Source organism: Triplophysa rosa, unplaced genomic scaffold (assembly GCF_024868665.1).
Source record: "Triplophysa rosa unplaced genomic scaffold, Trosa_1v2 scaffold116_ERROPOS1553232+, whole genome shotgun sequence".
In the NCBI taxonomy this organism is placed as follows: Eukaryota; Metazoa; Chordata; class Actinopteri; order Cypriniformes; family Nemacheilidae; genus Triplophysa; species Triplophysa rosa.
The window spans coordinates 44,767-66,806 of record NW_026634086.1 but is presented as its reverse complement, the minus strand read 5'-3'; the positions used below and the strand labels follow the sequence as shown (position 1 = coordinate 66,806).

The 22,040-nt window shown below is 42.2% G+C and overlaps 1 protein-coding gene across 6 annotated transcripts in view; it reads right to left on the bottom strand.

Moving 5' to 3' along the window:
• The window catches only part of limch1b (LIM and calponin homology domains 1b), a 49,189-nt gene that overhangs the window by 3,609 nt on the left and 23,540 nt on the right, over positions 1–22,040 (bottom strand). For 2 of the 6 annotated variants that reach the window (XM_057326625.1, XM_057326627.1), the window contains 15 exons: positions 21,866–22,020; positions 21,102–21,483; positions 19,739–19,924; positions 18,444–18,522; positions 18,023–18,090; positions 17,795–17,900; positions 17,632–17,657; positions 16,840–16,953; positions 7,488–7,580; positions 6,399–6,536; positions 6,248–6,327; positions 5,740–5,840; positions 5,020–5,107; positions 4,743–4,826; positions 1–109 (listed from right to left, as the gene is read on the bottom strand). In XM_057326625.1, the coding sequence (XP_057182608.1) occupies positions 1–109; positions 4,743–4,826; positions 5,020–5,107; positions 5,740–5,840; positions 6,248–6,327; positions 6,399–6,536; positions 7,488–7,580; positions 16,840–16,953; positions 17,632–17,657; positions 17,795–17,900; positions 18,023–18,090; positions 18,444–18,522; positions 19,739–19,924; positions 21,102–21,483; positions 21,866–22,020 (1,809 nt within the window). Of the gene's footprint in view, positions 110–4,742; positions 4,827–5,019; positions 5,108–5,739; positions 5,841–6,247; positions 6,328–6,398; positions 6,537–7,487; positions 7,581–16,839; positions 16,954–17,631; positions 17,658–17,794; positions 17,901–18,022; positions 18,091–18,443; positions 18,523–19,738; positions 19,925–21,101; positions 21,484–21,865; positions 22,021–22,040 lie in introns of those variants that run through there. The other 4 variants (XM_057326624.1, XM_057326626.1, XR_008962183.1 and 1 more) reach the window with 4 other exon arrangements.

The window sequence follows — 22,040 nt, the reverse complement described above, 5'->3', positions numbered from 1 at the left end:
CTTAAAGCACTGAATGTGGAAGTAAAGGCTGAGAGTCTCAATAATCATAGCTGCCCCTTTGCCAAGTGGGTGGCCACAACTTGAACACAGCTTCCTTCCACTGACAGACCTGCAAAACAAAACAAAGAATTCAAAACAAATTAACTGCCTAGAATTTGCTTTTGCAATTTGGGATGCTTGGGCGGTGGAGCCTGGCCCTCCATTGGCCAAACGATGTCTCTAAGGATTTAAAAAATGTTATATTCTCAACTTCAATACAAATATACACATTAATTTGGGATATTATACATTTTAAAATGGATTATTACTGGTCATAATATTTGTACTTATTAACTTTGTGACAGTAAAGCTGACATACATAAGATTTTTGACTTTGGTTGAAATGCGGAGCTCGTCAATATCACTTTTTAACCAGACGTCCAATCACAAGCCGAGTTTCCATCCAAAGTTGCGAATTTAGCTTATGCGCAAAATTGGAATATTGCATAAAACATTTTCGAATAAGCACTGTTTCCATCCAACTAGTCAACCATCACTTCCTAATAAACTGCTACTAAATATCAGTAAGAAAAGTAAGAGAAGCCACTGAATATAATAATTTTCATATATAATAAAACTTCCAATAAATGCGCTGCTTTTGTGGATGCCTGCTGTTTGGGAAACACAGTCATGACAGTTCTAAGAGTGAACTAGAAAGTAAAGTTCGAGTACAAACTTTATGTCGGCTTGACAAAGCCTGTCCTGAAGAGTTTGAAATAGTTTGAAAGGTTTTATCGATTAAACTTATCGTAAAACTTTGTTCTCATTGTTCTGATGAAGAGATATACTGTAGGTCTGGCTAAACGGTTGCTAAGGTCTTGGGTTTGGTTGCTATGGGCGTGGCTTTGCCAGCTGGCAACTGATAATACTTTGAGCCACAAGTGAAGCGAGCCAACCCCCATGTCTCTACAATGTTCTAAAGCAGAGATATTGGTCCTGCTAAACGGTTGCTAAGTCATTTGTTTGGTTGCTATGGGCGTGGCCTGGTAGCTGGTAATTGATAATACTCCAAGCCATAAGTGAAACGAACCAAACCCCATTTCTCTAAGATGTTGTGATGCAGAGATATAGGTATTGCAAAACGGTTGCTAGGCTAATCTATTTGGTTGTTATGGGCGTGGCTTAGCATCTGCCATTTGATGATACTCTAAGCTATGAGTGAAACGAACCAATCCCCATGTCTCTACGATGTTCTGATGAAGAGTTATAGGTCTTGTTAAATGGTTGCTAAATTAACATGTTTTGTTGCTATGGGCGTGGCTTCGTAGCTTAATGAAGTTTCAGGGATACTGATTGGTTGCCTGAGTCAAGTGAGCCCACCCCTTGTCTTTACGACACTGAGTTGCAAAGATATCCATCTGGACTTTTTATAATGGGAGTCTATGGGAGTGGTTGCTGTAAATGGTTGCTATGGGCGTGGCTTAATAGCTTCATGATGATCCTGTTACACTGATTGGTTGCCTGAGTCAAATGAGCCCATCCCCTTGTCTCTACGACACTGTGTTGCAAAGATATCCATATGGACTTTTTATAATGGGAGTCTATGGGAGCGGTTGCTAGGTTGCTGTAAATGGTTGCTATGGGCGTGGCTTCGTAGCTTAAGGAAGTTCCTGGGATACTGATTGGTTTCCTGAGTAAAATGAGTCCTCCCCCTTGTCTCTAAGTGGTTGTACTGCGAAGTTATTCAACATGGGACAGTTATGACGCCTTATATGGGCATGTTTCCTGTCCCATTATAAGTCAATGGGGACTTTTGGGGGGCTCTTACGCCCCAGGGGTGCAACTTACACCCCATTGTGAGGTAAGTTCTTACAGAGCCTGCCAGCTTCTTCAAACGTGGTAACCCGCAAGTTTCTACGACATCCTCACTTTGAGTTATGAGCCTTCAAAGTTAGTCGCAATGTTAAAGCAATGGGAAATTAGGTCGGTTTGAGAGTCTGGTTTTCGAAAACCAGAACCCGGATCAGTTAGAAAAGATATAGCAACTCAAGTCAGACCAGTTTGAAGGTTTGTGGAAAGTTTGGTGGATGTAGCTTGAAAGCTCTAGGAGGAGTAGCAGTCAGAAATTTGGGGGATCAGAATAATAATAATAATAAGCTTAGATACAAGATCAGTATGTTGGCTCTGTCAAGCCAACATAATTATAGAATACTTTGACGACTTTGCTGAGGCATTTAAGAATGACCATAACAACATTTCTCATGCTGTGTGTGTAACAAGATCAGTACTCTGGTTAGGTTACTCCGTCTCATAGTGCAGTTACTTGACTTTTTGGAGGAATTTATTCGGCAAATGCGTTTCCATCTCCCATTATTCGCATTAACCCTTTTTCGCAAAAAAGAAAAACCACCTCAAGCGAGCATAAAAACTTTTTTGCGAATTAAGGGTTTTTAATTCGAAATTTGCCATTTCCATCACTCGTTTCTGATGCGAACCTTCAAAATGCGAATAAAACCAGAGTGATGGAAATCCGCTTACAGTGGGGCCGGACAAAATACCGCACTCATGACCTGAGAAATTCTACCTGTACAACTGTTCCTGGTCTCCGAGTGCACTCCAGGCTCTCACATTAATGTGTTATGATTAAACAAACTATCTGCCAAATCAGTCTATATTTCTATATTTACGTAGGCTATATTCCCACTTGTGTAGCATAGTTTATTTATTATGTTTGTGCATATGTGTGTGTACATTTTTGTCTTGGTATTCACTGTGGACAACAAAGAAAGAATTTCGTTATAGGGAAACTTGTTTTCCTCACTGTGCATATGACAATAAACGCTTTGTACTTAAGGGCTTATTATTTTCTGAATATATTTTTTGTTTCAGTTAAAGGCAAGAGTTGTCCTTTTAATTTGATAAGCATTTTTATCTAACATTTTTAATTAGGGGCCACGCCCCGAAGGGGCTATGGCCACTACTGTTTCGGTTGGTATTATTATTATTATTACCTAATGGGAGTCTATGGCAGCCCTATGAACCGTAGGTAGGAAAATGATGAAATTTGGCACACTCGTAGTGGTGGTCCCCAATAGGCCAAGTATGGGGTCTCTAGCACTTCCTCTATAGCGCCACCAGCAGTTCAAAATTTCACTTTTCAAACAGCTGTAACTTTTGAACCCATTGATCTACAGAAATTCTACTCAGCACATGTCATCCACTTGTCACGCTCATTACATTTCATGTGTTACATTAAGACATCTTGAAAAGTACAGTATTCGTTTTTTTGTTTCTAGTCCTAAAATTGTGATCGATTGTTATGAAAATTGGCTCATACGATCTTTGGACTGAGCCGCACAAACGTGACCCCACGGAACTGCGATTTTCGCCGTTGTTAAAAAGTTATGACTTCCCAAACATTTCAAAGTTGACCCAAACATGGATCTGAGGCCGTATCTCGGAAAAGTCTTCGATCTATTGGTACGAAACTGAGTACGCTTCATCGATACCTCGGACTGGGGGGTCCGTGCCAATTTTGGGAAACTTTTTGCTCGAAACTTTGAAATGTTTCTCAGAAAATTGTGATCTCAGTGTCTATGAGTTCCTCCGGTCATGCCGTATCGTATGATTATGATTCTGTCACGATTGGCTGAATGGCCTGTCCGACATTTTGAAATTTGTCATAAATCGTAATATCTTTTGAATCGTATGATATATCTGCACCAAATTTGGTATGCGCCATTTAATTAGATATGAAGCTTTTTATATAATTGCTTATAATTCTTTTGTATAACGCTTTGTCTGAAATTCGTTTTCTGACATTATTTCACCTGGTGCGTGTCGATTCCATTGATGCCTCGTTTGTCATTTTCTAACATTCGGTTCCTAACTTATTGCAAAGCATATGAGAAACTTTTTTTCCTCTGCTCATTTGACAAAAGTGGTGTATTTTTTATCAATGTATCAATGCCTGTGACATTGTCTCTTCCTCGTATTGAACTATTCTGACCGTATTTAACGTGTTGTGCATTACTATGCAAAATTATATTCTTGCATTCATTGTCACTTCTGATATCTGTTTCTCTTGTACATTGTATTTCTGTTATTTTTGCTCTACGCTCTCGTTTCAGCCCCTTCGGGGATTGGCCCATGTCAATGTTTGAAGCTCTGAAAGCTCTCCTCGGGATCCTGGGTCAAGCATGTCAACTGAGTGAGATATATGCAAATATATAAAAACAGAAATAAATGAAGTATAAAATGACATTCTTTCTATCATTGTCACTTGTGTGTAAATTGTGCGCTTTGACTTTGTTCTCACCTATTCTTCTCGACCAGTCCGTTTTTCACCCACGTTCTCTATCTGCCTTTTTTGCTCTCGTTGCTCTGCGCCAGCGTGGCTCCGTATTGCTGCTTGCAGCTATATTTAATTATAGTTTTCGTTAAAAACCATAACACTTAGCATATAAGCTATGCCAGACAACTCCGGCCCTCCCAGCTCAAATGTCAAGCTACGCCTATGGTTGGCACAAATATATTATTGTCTACAAAAATATTTCAAGATATTTAAGCAAATACCAAGTTTAGATCAAAAGATTTTTACATTTTAGTAGAGTGACCCAAAACCCTTGGACAGCAGTGTATTTGTGGGTTGAAACAGAACAGTGTTGATTTGACTGAGTGTGTTTGGCTTTTATAACTCTGCTGAGACTTCTAGGTCAGTAGGTGTGACAGCTGCACAAGTGAGTACAGTAACTGTGTTGTACCTGTTTGGTGATATAGGTGGTTGTGTGCCTGTGAATGAGGGTGATATAGATGAATTTGCCACATTTTTCTCTATAGAGCCAGACCTAAGGATGGATAGCCACATGCAGGGTTCAGCCCTGATGCACACACATACATGCTTACACAAGTTCTGAATGATGAATTCACAAAAACTGTCAATTGAACAAAATGCTGCACATCCGTCCAACCAGCATGTGAACTAAATAAATAAAAAAATTAAATTAGATGAATAAATGTCGCAAGATTGCACACACACACCTTTTGCGTCCACCAGGTTTTGTCTGTGATGTATTCTTCTTCCAGGTCTCAGCTTGCTGCGATTGTTGTCTGTTGCTCAGTGGCACATCTGTAACAAAGAATAATGCACTGTTCGATTTTGGATACATCTTGTATGAACTGATTCAAATTGATCCTAAATGGATTCAATACAATTAGCTAAAAATCACACTATGAAAAACAACAAAGAATCAGGTACAAACAATAAACTTTTAATATCAACACTTGTCAAACATGTCAAATATTTTTTTTTCTGAACATTTGATTTATACAAATGTTTTTTAAACATCTTTGTTTGACAAAATTTGAAAATAAACACCTTTCAGATTTTTTTTCCCCATTTATGTTCAAAACATCATAACTATATTCAAAACATCATAATTATATTCAAAACATCATGACTGAACCATTTAAAGGCAGGGCATGAAATTCTTTAAAATGCACACATAGCTTCACAAGTGTAATCTTGATTATTTATAACATACTAATAAATCTTCTGTACTTGCATACAGAAATATCAAGAACTGGTGAAAATGGCAAGCTTCAGTCACACACAGTCTGGCATCAATGCAATTTATAAAAATTATGGTGTCTAATATTTAATCAGTCACATCACATTTTAATCAGATTTTATCAAGTCAAAACTATTTTTGAAATATATTCAAAATTAGCAAGTAAACAAGTTGGTGAGACTAAACTCACCATGACCAGACTGCAATGTAGTCGGTTTCTCTCGGTTCTTGTCTTCTGGTCCTCTCTGGCCATAGGACTGATCCACAGACCCATGGCCTTGGGGTGGAGAACTAATACATGAAAAAGTGAGTATGCAAATGATAAAAATCTTGAGGCATTAGAAAACAATATGTTTTTATAATATTTTATACTCATGGGTATAAAATGGATAAAAAGAACAATTCATCCAAAAATGAAAATTTTCTAATTATTTATTTACCCTCATGCAACCTATAAGATGTGGTGAGAAACAGATGCGAGTCTGATTAATGAATTCATTTTCTATTCAGTATAACTGGACTGACACACCAACATTTAGTTAAGACAAGCAATTGCATCTGAAATCTATGTTCAATGATGATGAAAAACAATGGCCTTTTTTGTTTATTTTGAAACTTGACAGCAAATGGGTTTGAAGTGACACATGAAGGGAGGAATTTGCATTTTTGGATAAAGCCCTTAAAGTTTGTTCCCAGACCTTACTGTCATCTGTAAAGACGTCTGTCTTTGGGCTGCATCACCGATGATGTTTTCTCCTTGCCTGCAGACCTCTGAGCGCTGACATGCGAAATACTATCAGTATCTTTAATATGCTGAAGCACTGTTACTGTAAATCCTGTAACTCATACCTGTGTCTCTTGTGCCCTCTGCTGGCGCTCTTGCTCAGGCTGGGAATGGGTGATGCTATGGGTGATGCCAAGGGCTGAAGGTGTAATCGATGTGTAAGGGGTCAGTGGGGTCACAGTCTCTTCCAGTATTTTCCGCTCCTGTACTGACAGAAAATGACGTTCACTGGGACACTTGCAAAAAGCATTTACATTTCTCACAGAAAATTATTAGCTACGCTATGCAGCTATGCTGGTGAATTTCTGTTCATTATTTTTTTTTTTACATTTATTCATTCATTTGGCAGACCTTTTATCCAAAGCGACTTACAAGTAACAGTATAGCCCCTCATCAGTCACGTAAGTAGTGTATATATTTAATTACCTTGCGGTTATTAAGCTGTGGCTCAACCTAATTTCAGGGAAAGTTGGTTGCAGCATAACTAAAACTGTAAAAGCCACCAGTTTTCTGAATTTTGCCCAGATATTGTGATTTAGTTTGTCATTTGTAAAAGTCAGCCTAATGTAAAATAAAATAAATTTAGGCATCATTAAAACACACTATGCTGCTATACTAACTTTTTTGGAAAAAAGAACGAGTTTCTTTTGACTCATAGCATTGCTTGCAAAACAGTTTAAAAATAATAATAAAAAATATATAAATAATAACAACACATGTGATCGCACACAATTTAATCCTTGTTGTGGTGTTTGGGTCTGGGACCTGTTTTCAACGCACAAAAAAATCATTAAAAAAATAAAAGATGTAATAAATTGTTCATTATTAAAAATCAGGATTATTGAAGAAATTATTATTATATATTTTCAAGAATTTACATATTTTTCTTTTTATAGTACAGTTTTTAAGAGAAACAAATTTCACCCTTATTAATAAACATTGGCTGAGTAACCAAACATGAACACCATACCATAAAGGTTGAATAGGACGTTTAATATTCTTCAGTCTGATTTGATTTGATCAAATAACGTCATAACGTATAAACAAGCTATGAACTCTAGGCATGTATTGATTCAATATTATGACCATATTAGAGAATTGAAAAACTGTACCAAACTTCCAAAAGTCTATTAACATTACAAAGATAACTACACCTCCTCATGATATCGCCTTTCTTCCTCCTCCACCTCCTTATGTGCCTGCTCCCATTCCTGCTTCAACTTCTCCTGTTCACGTCGATATTTCTCCTGTTATCACACACATGCATATCAGTCATTCAGTGAATATATTGGACTGCTTTAGGTAGCACTCCCCTCACTGCATGTCCACTTCTCCTGGCGTCCAGAAAGTTATTCTGTTCTTTTTAAATAGAAAGGGAGTGAATAAGGGTAAGATGTAAGTAGAAGTGATCAGATGGGCTTAGATGGCTCAGGGGTTTTAAAGGTGAACTCATAGCAAATCGATGAAACATATTAAGTTCTGAATTTAAGGATCATCAGCTTTAAGATCTTAAGATTCAAAACAGGGGCGGTTCTGGGGGGGGGGCAGAGGGGGCCAGTGCCCCTGTGTCAGCACACTTGGCACCCCACTGGCCCACCTAAATCTGGAATCGTTTCTGGAATTTTTTACCACAACCGAGCAATTTCGGGTGCAATGCACAGTTTGTCCTGCGAGTGGCAGTAACGATGCTTGTGTGCCAAAAGGAAGATTACGCAAGCAAGTATATCACTCATTACAAACAATGTCGAGTCTGTGCGTTTTTAGCAAGATTACGTCTACATCATACATGTAATGGAAATATTTTGTAAAAATATAACGAAAATGCATATCATTACACATCATAATAAAATACTGACCTAAATTTTCCGGTGTTGCGCATGTTAAATCTACATATAAAGCAGTCGTGACTCGTGCCTATACAAAGAATCAGCTGCTGCCAGAGAACGCGTAACGCACTAAAGGAATTTTATTTGTTAATGAAATGAGATCAAATGCAACTTACATTTATTGGGGTGAATGTTTGATAAAATGCACTTTTGCCTTATAATTAAAATAAATGGTCTGTCATTCCCAAGGAATTAGCAGAGTTCAAGTAATCAATACAGTTTATTCTATACTGTCCTGTATATTACTTGTGGTGTATTTGAGAGTCGAGCTTTAGGTTTCATTTACACATTTTCATAATTTTCCATTTGCAGTTAAAATGAAGAGAAAAATTCTAAGGATAATGTCCTTTTTCAATAAGAAAACTAAAGATAATAGTCAAGGCTGGAGAAAGAAGATGCTTCTGAAAAAGTCAGAAATGCACAAAAGCTTAGAGAATGAAGAAAGTCCAATAGAACAGAGGACCCATCAGCAAGGTGATTGACTCAAGTCATGACTCTGCTTCTTCATGTCATGTTTATTCTTGGTCTTGTAGCAGAGCCATGACAAAGCCTTAGGTTTTATGTGGAGAGAGTAAGGGTGTGCAAAGCAGCCGGTATTTGTGTCATGGCTCTGCTTCCTTAGTCATGTTTTTCTTGGTCCTGTAGCAGAGCCATGACAAAGTCTTTGGTTATGTGTGGAGAGAAACATATTGTTGTTTGTCCGTTTGACAATAATATACGTTCTCTCCAGTGTCTTGTCATTGGCCCCATTCCTCTCGTTCCCTCGTTATTGCTTGTTGATTAGTTAATGTCTCACACCTGCCCCATGTCATTATCCCTCGTTTGTCTTCCCTATATATACCCTCTTGTTTCTTTGTCCTGTGCTCGTGTATTGCGTGTGTATGTACTACGTTGGTTGTGCGTGTACTGTGCTCACCTGTTCTGTGGATTTACTTTGTTGGTGTTTCGTTTTGACCCCGCGTCTCAGCCTTGCCTTGCCTTGCCTTGTCCTGTCCTGTCCGTTAACCTGTTTTGTTAAGTGAGTTGTTTTTAGTGTTCTTTGGTTTTTTGTCTTGCCCCCTCGTGGGAAGTTTTTGTTTTATGGTTGTTGCTTTTTTCTCAGTTTAGTTTTTCCCCATTGTGGGTGTTTTGTTTCTGTTTTGGTTCAAATAAATATCTGTTAATCCCTTCACTGCCTGCCTGCGCTTGGGTTCTTCTGCCAGTCCGTGACAGAATACACGAGCCCTCAATGAACCCAGCAGGCAGCACCTCGGCCTCTACCAGGCGGGAGTTGGCCGATTGGTGGCAGACAACGTCAACCCTGATCCAGAAGGGTGACGGCCCGATTCCACCCCAGGGCAATCAACCTCTGGCGGAGTATGCCCGGACATCTGCGTCTCGGAGGGGTTTTCTGCCAGAGGCGCTCTTCAATGCGTACTTCCTGGCGGGTCTCGTCGAACCTCCTCCTCGGGCCATTCGCGAGAGGATGATCCGAGGATCCTTCCAGGAGCTGCTGAGTGGCCTCCCTGTCAGCTCCTCTCCTGACGCTCCACGCTCCTGCCTAGCGTCCATCCCGGAAGGTTGCGTCATGGGTGTCGTGGCCCTGGGGAGTTCAACGGCAGCCTCTCCATCGTTCACCAGCCTCGTTGGCAAGCGGGGGAGACTTGAGTCCTGGGGTACCACCTCCGAGGAGTCCCAGCCGGAGCCAGCCGTTCCGTATACCTCCTTCCATCACCCGACCACCAGCCGGGTGGCTAGGCGGAAGAAGAAGAGGCAACGGCGGGCAGCGTGGTCTCCAACCAGTCCGGTGCAGCCGGCGTCCAGTCCGGTGCAGCCGGCGTCCAGTCCGGTGCAGCCGGCGTCCAGTCCGGTGGTCCAGCCGGCGTCCAGTCCGGTGGTCCAGCCGGCGTCCAGTCCGGTGCAGCCGGCGTCCAGTCCGGTGCAGCCGGCGTCCAGTCCGTCCAGCGTCCAGCCCCAGCCGTCCAGTCCGGTGCAGCCGGCGTCCATTCCGGTGCAGCCGGCGTCCAGTCTTGTGTCAGTCCGGTAGTCTAGTCCGTGTCCAGTCTTGTGTCAGTCCGTGTCCAGTCGGCTGTCCCGTGTCCAGTCTGCTAGTCCGTGTCCAGTCTTGTGTCTAGTCCGTGTCCAGTCGGTCCAGTCGTGTCCAGTCTTGTGTCCAGCCGTGTGTCCAGTCTTGTGTCCAGTCCTGTGTCCAGCCTGTGTCCAGCGTGTCCAGCCGGCGTCCAGTCCGGTGACAGCCGGCGTCCAGTCCGGTGATCCAGCCGGCGTCCAGTCCGGTGATCCAGCCGGCGTCCAGTCCGGTGATCCAGCTCCAGCCGTGCGCAGGTGTCCAGCCGCGCCGGGTCAGCCCGTCCAGCCGGTTCCAGCCGGCGTCCAGTCCGTGATCCAGCCGGCGTCCAGTCCGGTGATCCAGCCGGCGTCCAGTCCGGTGATCCAGCCGGCCTTCCAGCCGGCATCAAGCCTGTCCAGCCGGCCTTCCAGCCGGCGTCAAGCCATGTCCAGCCGGCCTTCCAGCCGGCGTCAAGCCCTGTCCAGCCGGCCTTCCAGCCGGCGTCAAGCCCTGTCCAGCCGGCCTTCCAGCCGGCGTCAAGCCCTGTCCAGCCGGTCCCTGGGAGACTCCCAGGGCCAAAGACTGTTCCCCCCGGGACTCCTCCTAAGTCCCCCAGGACTCAGCGCCCTCGAGCGCAGCCGGGGACTGGGACTGTTCCCCCCAACCCTTTTGGACTCCCCCTATGAACTCTTGTTTTGCCCACCCCCCCTCCCATGTTTGTTATTTTTGTTATGCCACCCCAGTCCTGTAGTCTTGTTGTCCTGTCTACCCCTTGTCATGTTCACCATGTTTGTCTGGTTTTTGTCTTTGTCTCGGTCTGCCTTGTCTTGTCCGTCTACCCCTTGGTGAGCACCTGGAGGTGCTCATTAAAGGGGGGGCTTCTGTCATGGCTCTGCTTCCTTAGTCATGTTTTTCTTGGTCCTGTAGCAGAGCCATGACAAAGTCTTTGGTTATGTGTGGAGAGAAACATATTGTTGTCCGTTTGACAATAATATACGTTCTCTCCAGTGTCTTGTCATTGGCCCCATTCCTCTCGTTCCCTCGTTATTGCTTGTTGATTAGTTAATGTCTCACACCTGCCCCATGTCGTTATCCCTCGTTTGTCTTCCCTATATATACCCTCTTGTTTCTTTGTCCTGTGCTCGTGTATTGCGTGTGTATGTACTACGTTGGTTGTGCGTTGTACTGTGCTCACCTGTTCTTGGATTTACTTTGTTGGTGTTTCGTTTTGACCCCGCGTCTCAGCCTTGCCTTGCCTTGTCCTGTCCGTTAACCTGTTTTGTTAAGTGAGTTGTTTTTAGTGTTCTTTGGTTTTTTGTCTTGCCCCCTCGTGGGAAGTTTTTGTTTTATGGTTGTTGCTTTTTTCTCAGTTTAGTTTTTCCCCATTGTGGGTGTTTTGTTTCTGTTTTGGTTCAAATAAATATCTGTTAATCCCTTCACTGCCTGCCTGCGCTTGGGTTCTTCTGCCAGTCGTGACAATTTTGTATCTGTATTTGTATTTGTTGAGGGGGGGAAAGTATTTGTATTTGTATTCGAGTAAAATTCAAAATAGGCGTAAAAATCCAATTTTTTTGCGTTACACTTCTAATTTACGTTATAGTGTACGTAAACAGTAGTGATGGGAAGTTCGGATCATTTTACTGACTGGGATCTTTGAGTCTCGTTCAGCAAAATGAACGAATCTTTTTTCGAGTCATATCGTTCATTTCGTTCATTTTAGCAAAATATAATTAAAATGTTACATGTTACTTTCCTAACACATCTACTACTTATGCAAACGTTGATCACATTACAAACAATACAAAACTATAATGCTATAAGAAACAGAAAAGATTAATTCATTGTTTACCTGGGTCTTTAGTCTATGATTAGCTCACCACACCTCATATCTGACAAGTCCTCGGGTTTGACTCGCTTCGTTCACGACGTGACAGCTTCGTAAGCTAAACCAATGCAGTCTGAGCCGGAAAGAGAATTGATTAGTTCACCTCTCGAGTCTTCGGGTTTGAATCGTTCGTTCTTCTTGAATTCCAGTACAGGACCCATAGAATGTTGCGCAATGCGCATGCGCGACTGAACGAATCACTCCCTAAAACGACTCGTTCTTCCCGAGTCACATTAAAGATTCGTTCAAAATGAACGAATCGTTCAAGAACGACCCATCACTAGTAAACAGAGCGAACATGAGAGCACCCGACTGCAGACGTCAATAATGCAGCGTAATGGAATAATCTCCCGATCAAACTCCGCTTCCCGAAAGTTATAAACTGCCTCCGGAACCCAGTTAAGGTACAAAAATCGATTCAACAAAAATAGTGATGCACGCAGTGAAGTCTTTTTTCGCTCAGCCGAGCCTTCTCTGTTGCTGTGTGGAGCAGCCTGTGTCAGTCACCTCTTTTAAAACCCCCAACTCATTAATGTCACTCACTCACTCACTCACTCACTCACTCATGCGGGCATGCACTGCGGTCTCATGAGAAAACGCAGCTTTTTGATATAAAGTTTTTCTTGTTCCCGAATACAAATATTTTTTTAAGTATTTGTTCGAAATAAGTATTTGTAAAAAACACGCTATTTGTGCCTTTCCGAATACCGTATTCGGGTTCGGCTCCACCCCTAGGAGAGAGAGATTATTGTCTTTTCGGCCTTCCATACTCTTTCTCTCCGGTCCGCGTCTTTGTTCCCGCCATCTCGTTTCCTTGTTATCTTTCCCTGAGTGTTTTATTACCCACACCTGCCCTGTGTTAATTATCCCTCGTTTGTATTCCCTTTAAATACCCTCTTGTTTCTTTGTCTTGTGTTCGTGGATTATGTGTGTATGCTGGTGTTTTGTTTGCCTTCCCTGTCGTGTGCCTTTGACCATGTTTGCTATGTTGCCTGTGTCCCTTGTAAGTGTTTATACATAGTGTCTCATTTTTGATTTAGTTCAGTTTTTGCCCTCTCATGGGAAGTGTTTTGTTTTGATTTCTTGTTCTGTTTCCGTGTCCTAGTTATTGTTCTGTTTTTGCACCCCATCGTGGGTTTTTGTTTTGTCTTTTGTATTTATTATTAAAGTCTTGTTTTGTTAACCCCGTCACTGCCTGCCTGCGCTTGGGTTCTTCTGTCACGATATGAGCGTGGAGAAGAACAGAAGAAACAGAACAAGAAATCAAAACAAAACACTTCCCATGAGAGGGCAAAAACTGAACTAAATCAAAAACGAGACACTACGTATAAACACTTACAAGGGACACAGGCAACATAGCAAACATGGTCAAAGGCACACGACAGGGAAGGCAAACAAAACACCAGCATACACACAGAATCCACAAACCCTCTACGAACCCAGCAGGTATGGACAGTTCCCTGCGAGCCTGCCAGACCAGGTTATTGTTCGGGCTTCGCCAGGGGGATCGGGGGGTACGGGAGTTTGCCCGTACCTTTCTGGATGCGGCGGCAGAGACGGGGTTCGGTGAGAAGGATCTTACCGTAATTTTTAACGGTAGCTGTCTCACCGAACCCCTCAAGCCCAGCGAGATGAGGATGCTGAGTCCCCTGTACTTTGGTGACATGCTCAGGTACGTGGTCAACCGGGACGAACCATGGCCCACTACGCCATACTGGGTATCCTCTCCGCTGGCTGTTCCTGAAGACCTCGTCCTGGCCACCGTGACCTTGGGGGACTCAGCTCCTCCATCCTCAAGCTCTGTCGTTCCGCCCACCTCCAGCTCCGCCGATCCATCTCCACCGTCCACGACCCTCCGTGGCAAGCGAGGAAGGAGGGCGTCCAGGGAAGTGTCTACAGACTCCTCTGGTGCGGAGCTAGCCACGCCCTCCACTGCTGCCTCGCAGCCGACCACAGGCCCTGCGGTTCGGTTGAAGAAGAAGAGGCAGTGGAGCGGGGCGCGGACTCCAACCCTGCCAGTGCAGCCGGCGTCCAGTCCGGTGCAGCCGGCGTCCAGCCCGATGTCCAGTCTTGTGTCCAGTCCTGTGTCCAGTCCTTTCTCCAGTCATGTGTCCAGCCCAGTGATCCAGCCGGCGTCCAGCCCAGTGATCCAGCCGGCATCCAGTCCGGTGATCCAACCGGCGTCCAGTCCGGTGATCCAGCCGGCGTCCCAGCCGGCGTCCCAGCCGGCGATTTAGCCGGCGTCCCAGCCGGTACAGCAACCGGCTTTCCAGCCGCCGTCAAGCCCGGTACAGCAACCGGCCTTCCAGCCGGCGTCAAGCCCCGTCCAGCCGGCCTTCCAGCCGGCGTCAAGCCCTGTCCAGCCGGTCTTCCAGCTGGTCCCCAGTCCGGCAGCCAAGCCGGTCCCTGGGAAACTCCCAGGGCCAAAGACTGTCCCCCCAGGACTCCCCCTAAGTCCCCCAGGACTCCGCGCCCTCGAGCGCAGCCGGGGACTGGGACTTCTCCCCACCCCCATGGACTGCCCCCTATGGGCCCTTGTTTGGCCCCACCCCCCCTCCCATGTTTGTTATTTTTGATGTCCCACCCTAGTCCTGTTGTTATTGTGTCTTGTCTGTCCTTGATTTTGTTTTCTTTGTTTTGCCTTGTCCTGTCTGTCTCCCAGTCTGTCTTGTCCCGTTAGTCTACCCCTTGGTGAACACCTAGGGGTGTTCATTAAGGGGGGGGGCTTCTGTCATGACTCTGCTTCTTCATGTTGTGGATTCAATCATGGATTCTGTCACGATATAAGCGTGGAGAAGAACCCAAGCGCAGGCAGGCAGTGACGGGGTTAACAAAACAAGACTTTAATAATAAATACAAAAGACAAAACAAAAACCCACGATGGGGTGCAAGAACAGAACAATAACTAGGACACGGAAACAGAACAAGAAATCAAAACAAAACACTTCCCATGAGAGGGCAAAAACTGAACTAAATAAAAAACGAGACACTACGTATAAACACTTACAAGGGACCGGAGAGAAAGAGTATGAAGGCCGAAAGGACAATAATCTCTCTCCACATAAAACCTAAGGCTTTGTCATGGCTCTGCTACAAGACCAAGAATAAACATGACATGAAGAAGCAGAGTCATGACAGACAACTTTTGTAACCCTGAAATTCCATGTGAAAAACATGAGTTTTTACACGAGTATTTAGTTAACATGGCATTCACATGAAAGTGTGCCAAAACCACATATATTACATGTGAAAATTTTGAAATTCATGTTTTTTTTTCTTTGTGTAAAGGAAATACCTGATAATGTGACTCATGTTAAGATGACTGCTTAAGTTGATTTTTGGATATCTTGTTTGTGGGTAGTTTTTCATTCGTGTATGTACATTTAAGATGCAGAAAAGTGCCTAAATGTTATTATTGTTGTCATTGTTATTTTGACTATATACAATGTGTTGTGAAATAAATGACCATGGAACATTAATTTGAGCTGAACTTGTTTTATTAGCTTATTAGTTTACTTCTAGAGAAAACAGTAACACATGACAGTGAAAAATGACTTATGACACATGTTAGTGTGCCCCCTAAAAGCATAAGTGGCCCCTGCCTGGCCCCCCCAGTTAAAGTAGTCTAGAACCGCCACTGATTCAAAATGTAAAAAAAGCTTTTAAAGAAATAAATATCTGCATGATTTCCCCTTTAAATAACATTGCGTAAAAAGCATACGAACATTCCCTCCCACAGACAGGCACACTTATGATTTATGAGCCATGCTAGATGTTCTTTGTGTTCAGCTGCTTAAAGGCGGGGTGTCTGATTTCTCTTAGCCGTTGTTGATGTTCAAATCACCAAAACAAACACACCCCTACCCCCATCTTTCACTTTCGTCAGCGCTCAGCTCGGCTAATGTCTGTCCTGTGCACCGTGCACCTTACTGCTGATTGGCTACAAGTTTGTTTTGGTACTCGGCCCGACTCAGTTGTCTAAAGCATAATTCTGAAATCGGTTACCCCGCCTTTAAGATCAGAGTGAAGAACCAAGAGCCTCCTAGTTATAGTCAAGTACAAGATATTTCCTGCACATTTTAGTTGCTAATTGTGAAAAATCTGATCTACGATCACCTCCCTGAGACTGAATTAGTGTGACTGATTTGTGAATCGTGCTGTGCACAGCTTGGAAAAAAAATAACAGGCAAAAGCGTGAGCTGTAACAACTGAAACATGCATCTACTTTGTTCTGAAAGTCTTACAAAGATAACAATTAGAGTTAAAAAAAGGGGTTCTCAACCTTTTTTACTCCAAGGCCCCCCATTGTATTCAACAATATTCAAAGGCCCACCTCCCACTCACAAAACTTCTAAATTTCTACCCAATAAAACATTTTAGACCAAATATTAACTGGAATAATGTTTATTAGCCAAATAATAATAAATATATATTTTTAGGCCAAATAATAAGAAATACCTTGTTTTTTGTTTTGTTTTTTAATGTATTTCAATGCTAATTTTGTCTAATTTTAAAATATTGGTCAAATAGAGGCCTCCTTGGAAGCTGGGGCCCCCTGTTGAGAACCACTGAGTTAAAAGAATGCCTAAGACTCTTAAGCCTGGTTAGTCTGGTTTGTGGAGTCATGGTCGTTTATAGCTGGTGAAGCTCGGCCAGGTCTCAGTTTCAGCTCAGGCAGTTAGTTGTACCTGAAGCATACGTTCCTGTTCTCTCTGCCACCTCTCCTGACGTTTGCGCTCTTCCTCAGGGCTCCAAGAAAAGTGTTCAGCATGCTTCATCAGATTCAGCACCGCGGGAGGTACCTAACCACACCGTCCGCAACGACAGACATGCGCCACGCTAGGACGAACCAAATCACACCAATAAAGGTTTAGGAAGGAAGGAATAGAGAGAAAGTTGGTCTATTACCCCTAAGGTAGTCATGCTGTACCAACTCTACTGGAGAGAATGTGGAAGACAAGATGGATATGTGAAGAGGGAGAAGTATGGAGAAATTCTGCTGCCATCTCATCTGGGTAAGAACATTTAGCACTTCAACAGGCTTTACAAATCAGCTGTTTACATTGGCTGTTATACTTGCTTTGAGTTATGAAAGTTTTTCCCCATTTGGCATTTTAAAGCTGATAGCTTTGAAACAAACCAATCAGCTCCCACTATCACAACACAACAATTGTAATATATTTCTGATCACATTGTGAGAGCTGATTGCAAATGCAATACTCAATTACATAAAGGAGAATGGTGGGTAATTGATCATTTCACAGGGAAAATCTGACAATGTTAACAAATTAAGAGGGAAATGGTGTTACTAAAAATCTGTTTTTGTATTTTGAATGCGTTTCACTTCATGAAAGCAACACACATAATTCATTCTTAATTCAACACCAAATGAGAAACAGCAAGATACTAAAACAACCCCAAAATCTAAATGCGGAAAGATGAGAACTGGATGGTAGATGTGTCGATGTGTTATTACTTACATTTCCATCAGCTTGCTCAGCCATTTCTGAAAATAAAACCAATGAAATCAAGTTTCTACAACAAGGACTTTGATAAACAAATGATTTTAATAGCTTACAAATGACTGGTTAACTAAAATGGGTTGAGTTTACTTCTGGCAGAGTTCATTTGTTTTAGATTTACCTGTTGTTGGAACTTGGCACATTGGTGTGGTTCTGTTAGATTCATGGATGGATGAATCTGACTCATTTGTTGATTTCTGTGGGGACTCCATTGCTAATTTTTTGACCTACAACCAAATTCATGGTCAAGGTCAAATACACACAAATGCTTTAACACATATAACTTATTAATTTTTATATTCCAAATTTACAGTAATTGCGCACACAAAACGCTTCAATTTGAACTAACCTGTGCAGCGTAAACATCGGTGTGGATCACATTCTCTTCAGACTCACTTCGATTGACATCAGTTGTATCTGTGGCCATTCATGTGTGATATTCAGTGGAATGTCAAGTATATATTCATGGCAAAGTATATATTCATCATTTATGAAATATTGATGAAATACAACCCACTGGCCACACAATCTTTTTCAACTAAGCATTCATTTTGCTGTTTTGGTTAAGTAGCATTAAAATACTTTTAATGAAATCCTGGTAAATTATGTTTTGTGCTTGGTTGTATAATGTTGTTGGTTTGTTTCGTTTGATCATCTTCATTTCCACTACTACATTAGCAGAAACTCAATAAGCAGTTTCATAATGTACATTCATGTACATTTCATCATGGCTTTATAAAGGAAAGAGACACAATTCAAAGCTGACTAACCTGCTACATCTGTTTTTGGTTCAGACTCTTCTGGGGATATAGAAACGCCACCTGTCAGCGGAATCATTTCTCCTTCAATCTGCAAAAAGTAATAGTCACTTAGACCCCTGAACAGCAGCTCTTATAAACTCTTCAGTCAGGTTCTACTTCATTAACTTCAGATCTTATGCTAATAGTCCATCTATGAGGAAGCGGTGACCAGGATACTGCACTTTTTTGAAAAATAAACATTACGTCGTTTCTAACCCATATTCCCAACGCTGTCACAACGTACACTACCGGTCAAAAGTTTTCAAACACTTACTCACTTACTCACTCATTCATATTTTTTCCACATTTTAGAAAAATAGCTCATCAAAACTGTAGAATACTGTAAATAAACTGTAAAATAAAATAATTATGTTGCGACAAAAAAATCTAAACAACAAAATAATACTTGTGACAATGTTGTCACAACGCTGTCGCAGTGTTGTCTTTTAAAGGCCCACTGAAATGCCTTGGAATGCACAGCACTATTTGATGTGTTGATGTAATTTCAACTGGAAAATTCAACGAGAGATATCGAGTGGCCACGGTCCCTTTTAAAATAACCAATAGCGTTTTGTTTATGGCACAGTCAACCTGGCAAAGCTTTATTTAACAACGTGATAGCCACAGTGGTGTAAAAGTTTATTGGAAAGAATAAAAAGATCAGTGATAACAGTGATGCGTCATTTGAAGCTTGTTATTTACGTTGGTGAGTGACTCTGGCATTTGTCTTCTCCTTTACTCATCAAGACTGCGATGTCCGATCTCTTCCATAGAGCCTTAACATTTAATATTCAGTGTAGGCTTGAAACGGGTCAGATAAGTTTTGTTTTTCAGCGGATTTGCGCGTATGATAGGCGCATATGATTAGCTCTGTGCTATCATATCTCTGAACCAGAGGACACTCAAGTGCAACTGCTCGCGTTATACTGACGTGAAATTAAGACTTTAATGTTGATATTTATGCTATCTGGATCATCTCCCATGTAGTGCACTATGCGTCATGTGACTCATGTAGGACACCATAGGATTCATAATTGAATTACACCTACTGGAGGAAAATAGGTGAATAATGATTTGAACTTTACCCTGATCCTCACAAAGAGCTATGATATGACTTCAGAAGACTAAATATAGTTCACTTACCGTTTAGTTTCAAGATTGAGGGTGAAAAACAATGACTCTCATTTTGTGGGATCACAGTATGCAAGGTCTTGTTCTATTGTATATTATGTGATATTGTAAAGGACATTTCTGGTTCATCTCACCTCTGTCATCAGTGTGGACGAGACTCCTGAAGCATCAGTCTGTCTAATCTCTGTGTGCTGGCAGGGAGATGGGAAGAACTGCAGATAATCTTCCTCTCTGTGTCTCTCTGGCCCTCCTCTCTCCTCCTCCTCAATGCCGTGGACATCATCATCTCTCACTCCATTCACCCACATTGCCTCATCCACCTGACAGAGAGAGTGAGGCGTATAACAAAGAAAACATGTCATCATGAATGACATGGAACAAAGCTCACCCGAGAACTTGAGAAACAAGGATTTCAAATGTGTGTAATTACAATTATTCTGGAAGACATGAGTTGTTTGTACATTTTAGTTTTGCCTTGGAAATGTGGAAATACTGTACTGCAGACCTGATTAATGCATTTCTACTGCATATTTATGACATATTTCTACACAATCTAAAATGATATTTATGAGCTAAGCCTTGGCCAGTGAATGACTGCACCTATGTACATCCCTGAAAAATTCACACTAGTAAACCATCATGAAACATTTTCATGAAAATCGTGGGTGAGTGAGATTAAGGTGAGGATTATCATTAACTCCGTATAAACCGATAGTCAATTGTAGCCCCTAACCAAAATGAAATAAAAAGTGTGTGTGTGGGGGGGGGGAAGAGAGAGCGAGAAAGATGGCTATAATGTTTCACATATGCTGTGTGTCTTTTTTGTCTGTGTAAGAAGCACTTCAACACAAAGAGAGTCCATTCATACACACAACAGAACACTAGACCCCATTCAACACACTCCCACTAACACACACTACTCATTCCAGCCACCAGAGGGCAACGTTTACATTTAAGCATTTGTATTTAATACAATGTAACCCCATTGCAAGCTCAAAATCTGTATTTGAAATGTTATATGTAAATTCTGTACATTCTTTTTTAAAGGAAATTTATAGTGCAATAGTCTATCTTGTATGTTCAATAAAAAAAGAAATAAATTAGACAAGTGTTTACAAAGTAAGAGAATAGGCCTATAAATGATCAGAACAAAGCCCAGATCATTAAGTTTTGGAATAACTTGATGAGAAACGATTTGAGTTTCTAAAATGTTTGACTTCTGTTTGCAGAAACGTTTTATATCTTAGCATAGATCATAGTTGGAATTTCCTAAGCAGCTCTGTGAGTTTACTAGAGTGATTCTCAATGTTTATGATCACTGGCTATGAATGCAGAACAAGTCAGACGTTTTAGAGATGTATTTCCTACTAAAATATGACCTCGAGCAAAACCTTTAAACCCAGGATGCAGTAGTAGTCCTGGTTATAGTAACGTTTGTGGCATGGCAATATTTTATGTTTCAACAATATTTTATGTCGATCCAATGGCTGTGTGTACCTTATCTGTACCAGCGCTGCCATTTCTACTCTGTCTGTGTGGTATTGGATCCAGTGAATGAGCAGGACCCACAACATTCTCAACATCTCCCATGAAACACGTCACCCGTGCCTCAACTGTGGATGTGAATTTGGGAGCGGGGAGTGACTGTTGTCGCAGGTACTGCAGCAGGTTGGAGGTAATATTAGGGGAGACGGGCAGGGAGGAGTGGCGGGTGGGGTCGGCTGATACGCTCCTCTCCAGCAGCTTGGGGAGTTTGAGGCGCTCGAGAATGGCCTCGCTGAGGGTGAAGCGTTGGGCGTAACGCTGCAGCACAGCAGACGCCTCTTCGGGTGTACAGGCATTCCGGTATGCTTCATGCAGGTCCCTCTCACGATGCTCCCTAACAGAGAAAGAGAAGCAGGATTTTAAAAAGTTCAAAGTTAATTGGTTTATTTCATTTGTAACACTAACTGTACACATACTTTGAGCTTAATAAAATAAGGCTGTACAAAACTACTCAATTTTTAACCTTTTCTATAGTGGTTAAGTTTTAAGAACTTCATAGCATGCATGCAGGCCTTGGGGAAAATATGGGTGAGACCCTGTCCTTCCACTGGCCTATTTAGTACACTATAAAATACAGGGTTTTAGTGGACTCGCATCGTAAAAGGGCCAAGGACAGTGTTTCTCAGCTCCAGCACCATTACAAAATGGTCCAGTGGCTGCTGTTTTCCTTTAATACAGCTAAAAATATGTCAAAAATGGGCAGGACATGGTCATACTTTTCCTCCACTATCTCTCTGTACGTCTTGATGCTTTTCCTTCTCTGTGAGCATTTGTCTCCACTCATCAACCTCTCCATCATCTTCCTCTCCTCCTCTTTCTTTATCAGGTCTTGAGACACGCTCCTCCTGCGGCTCTTCCAGCGGGCCAGATCCTGACACACAAACACACGGT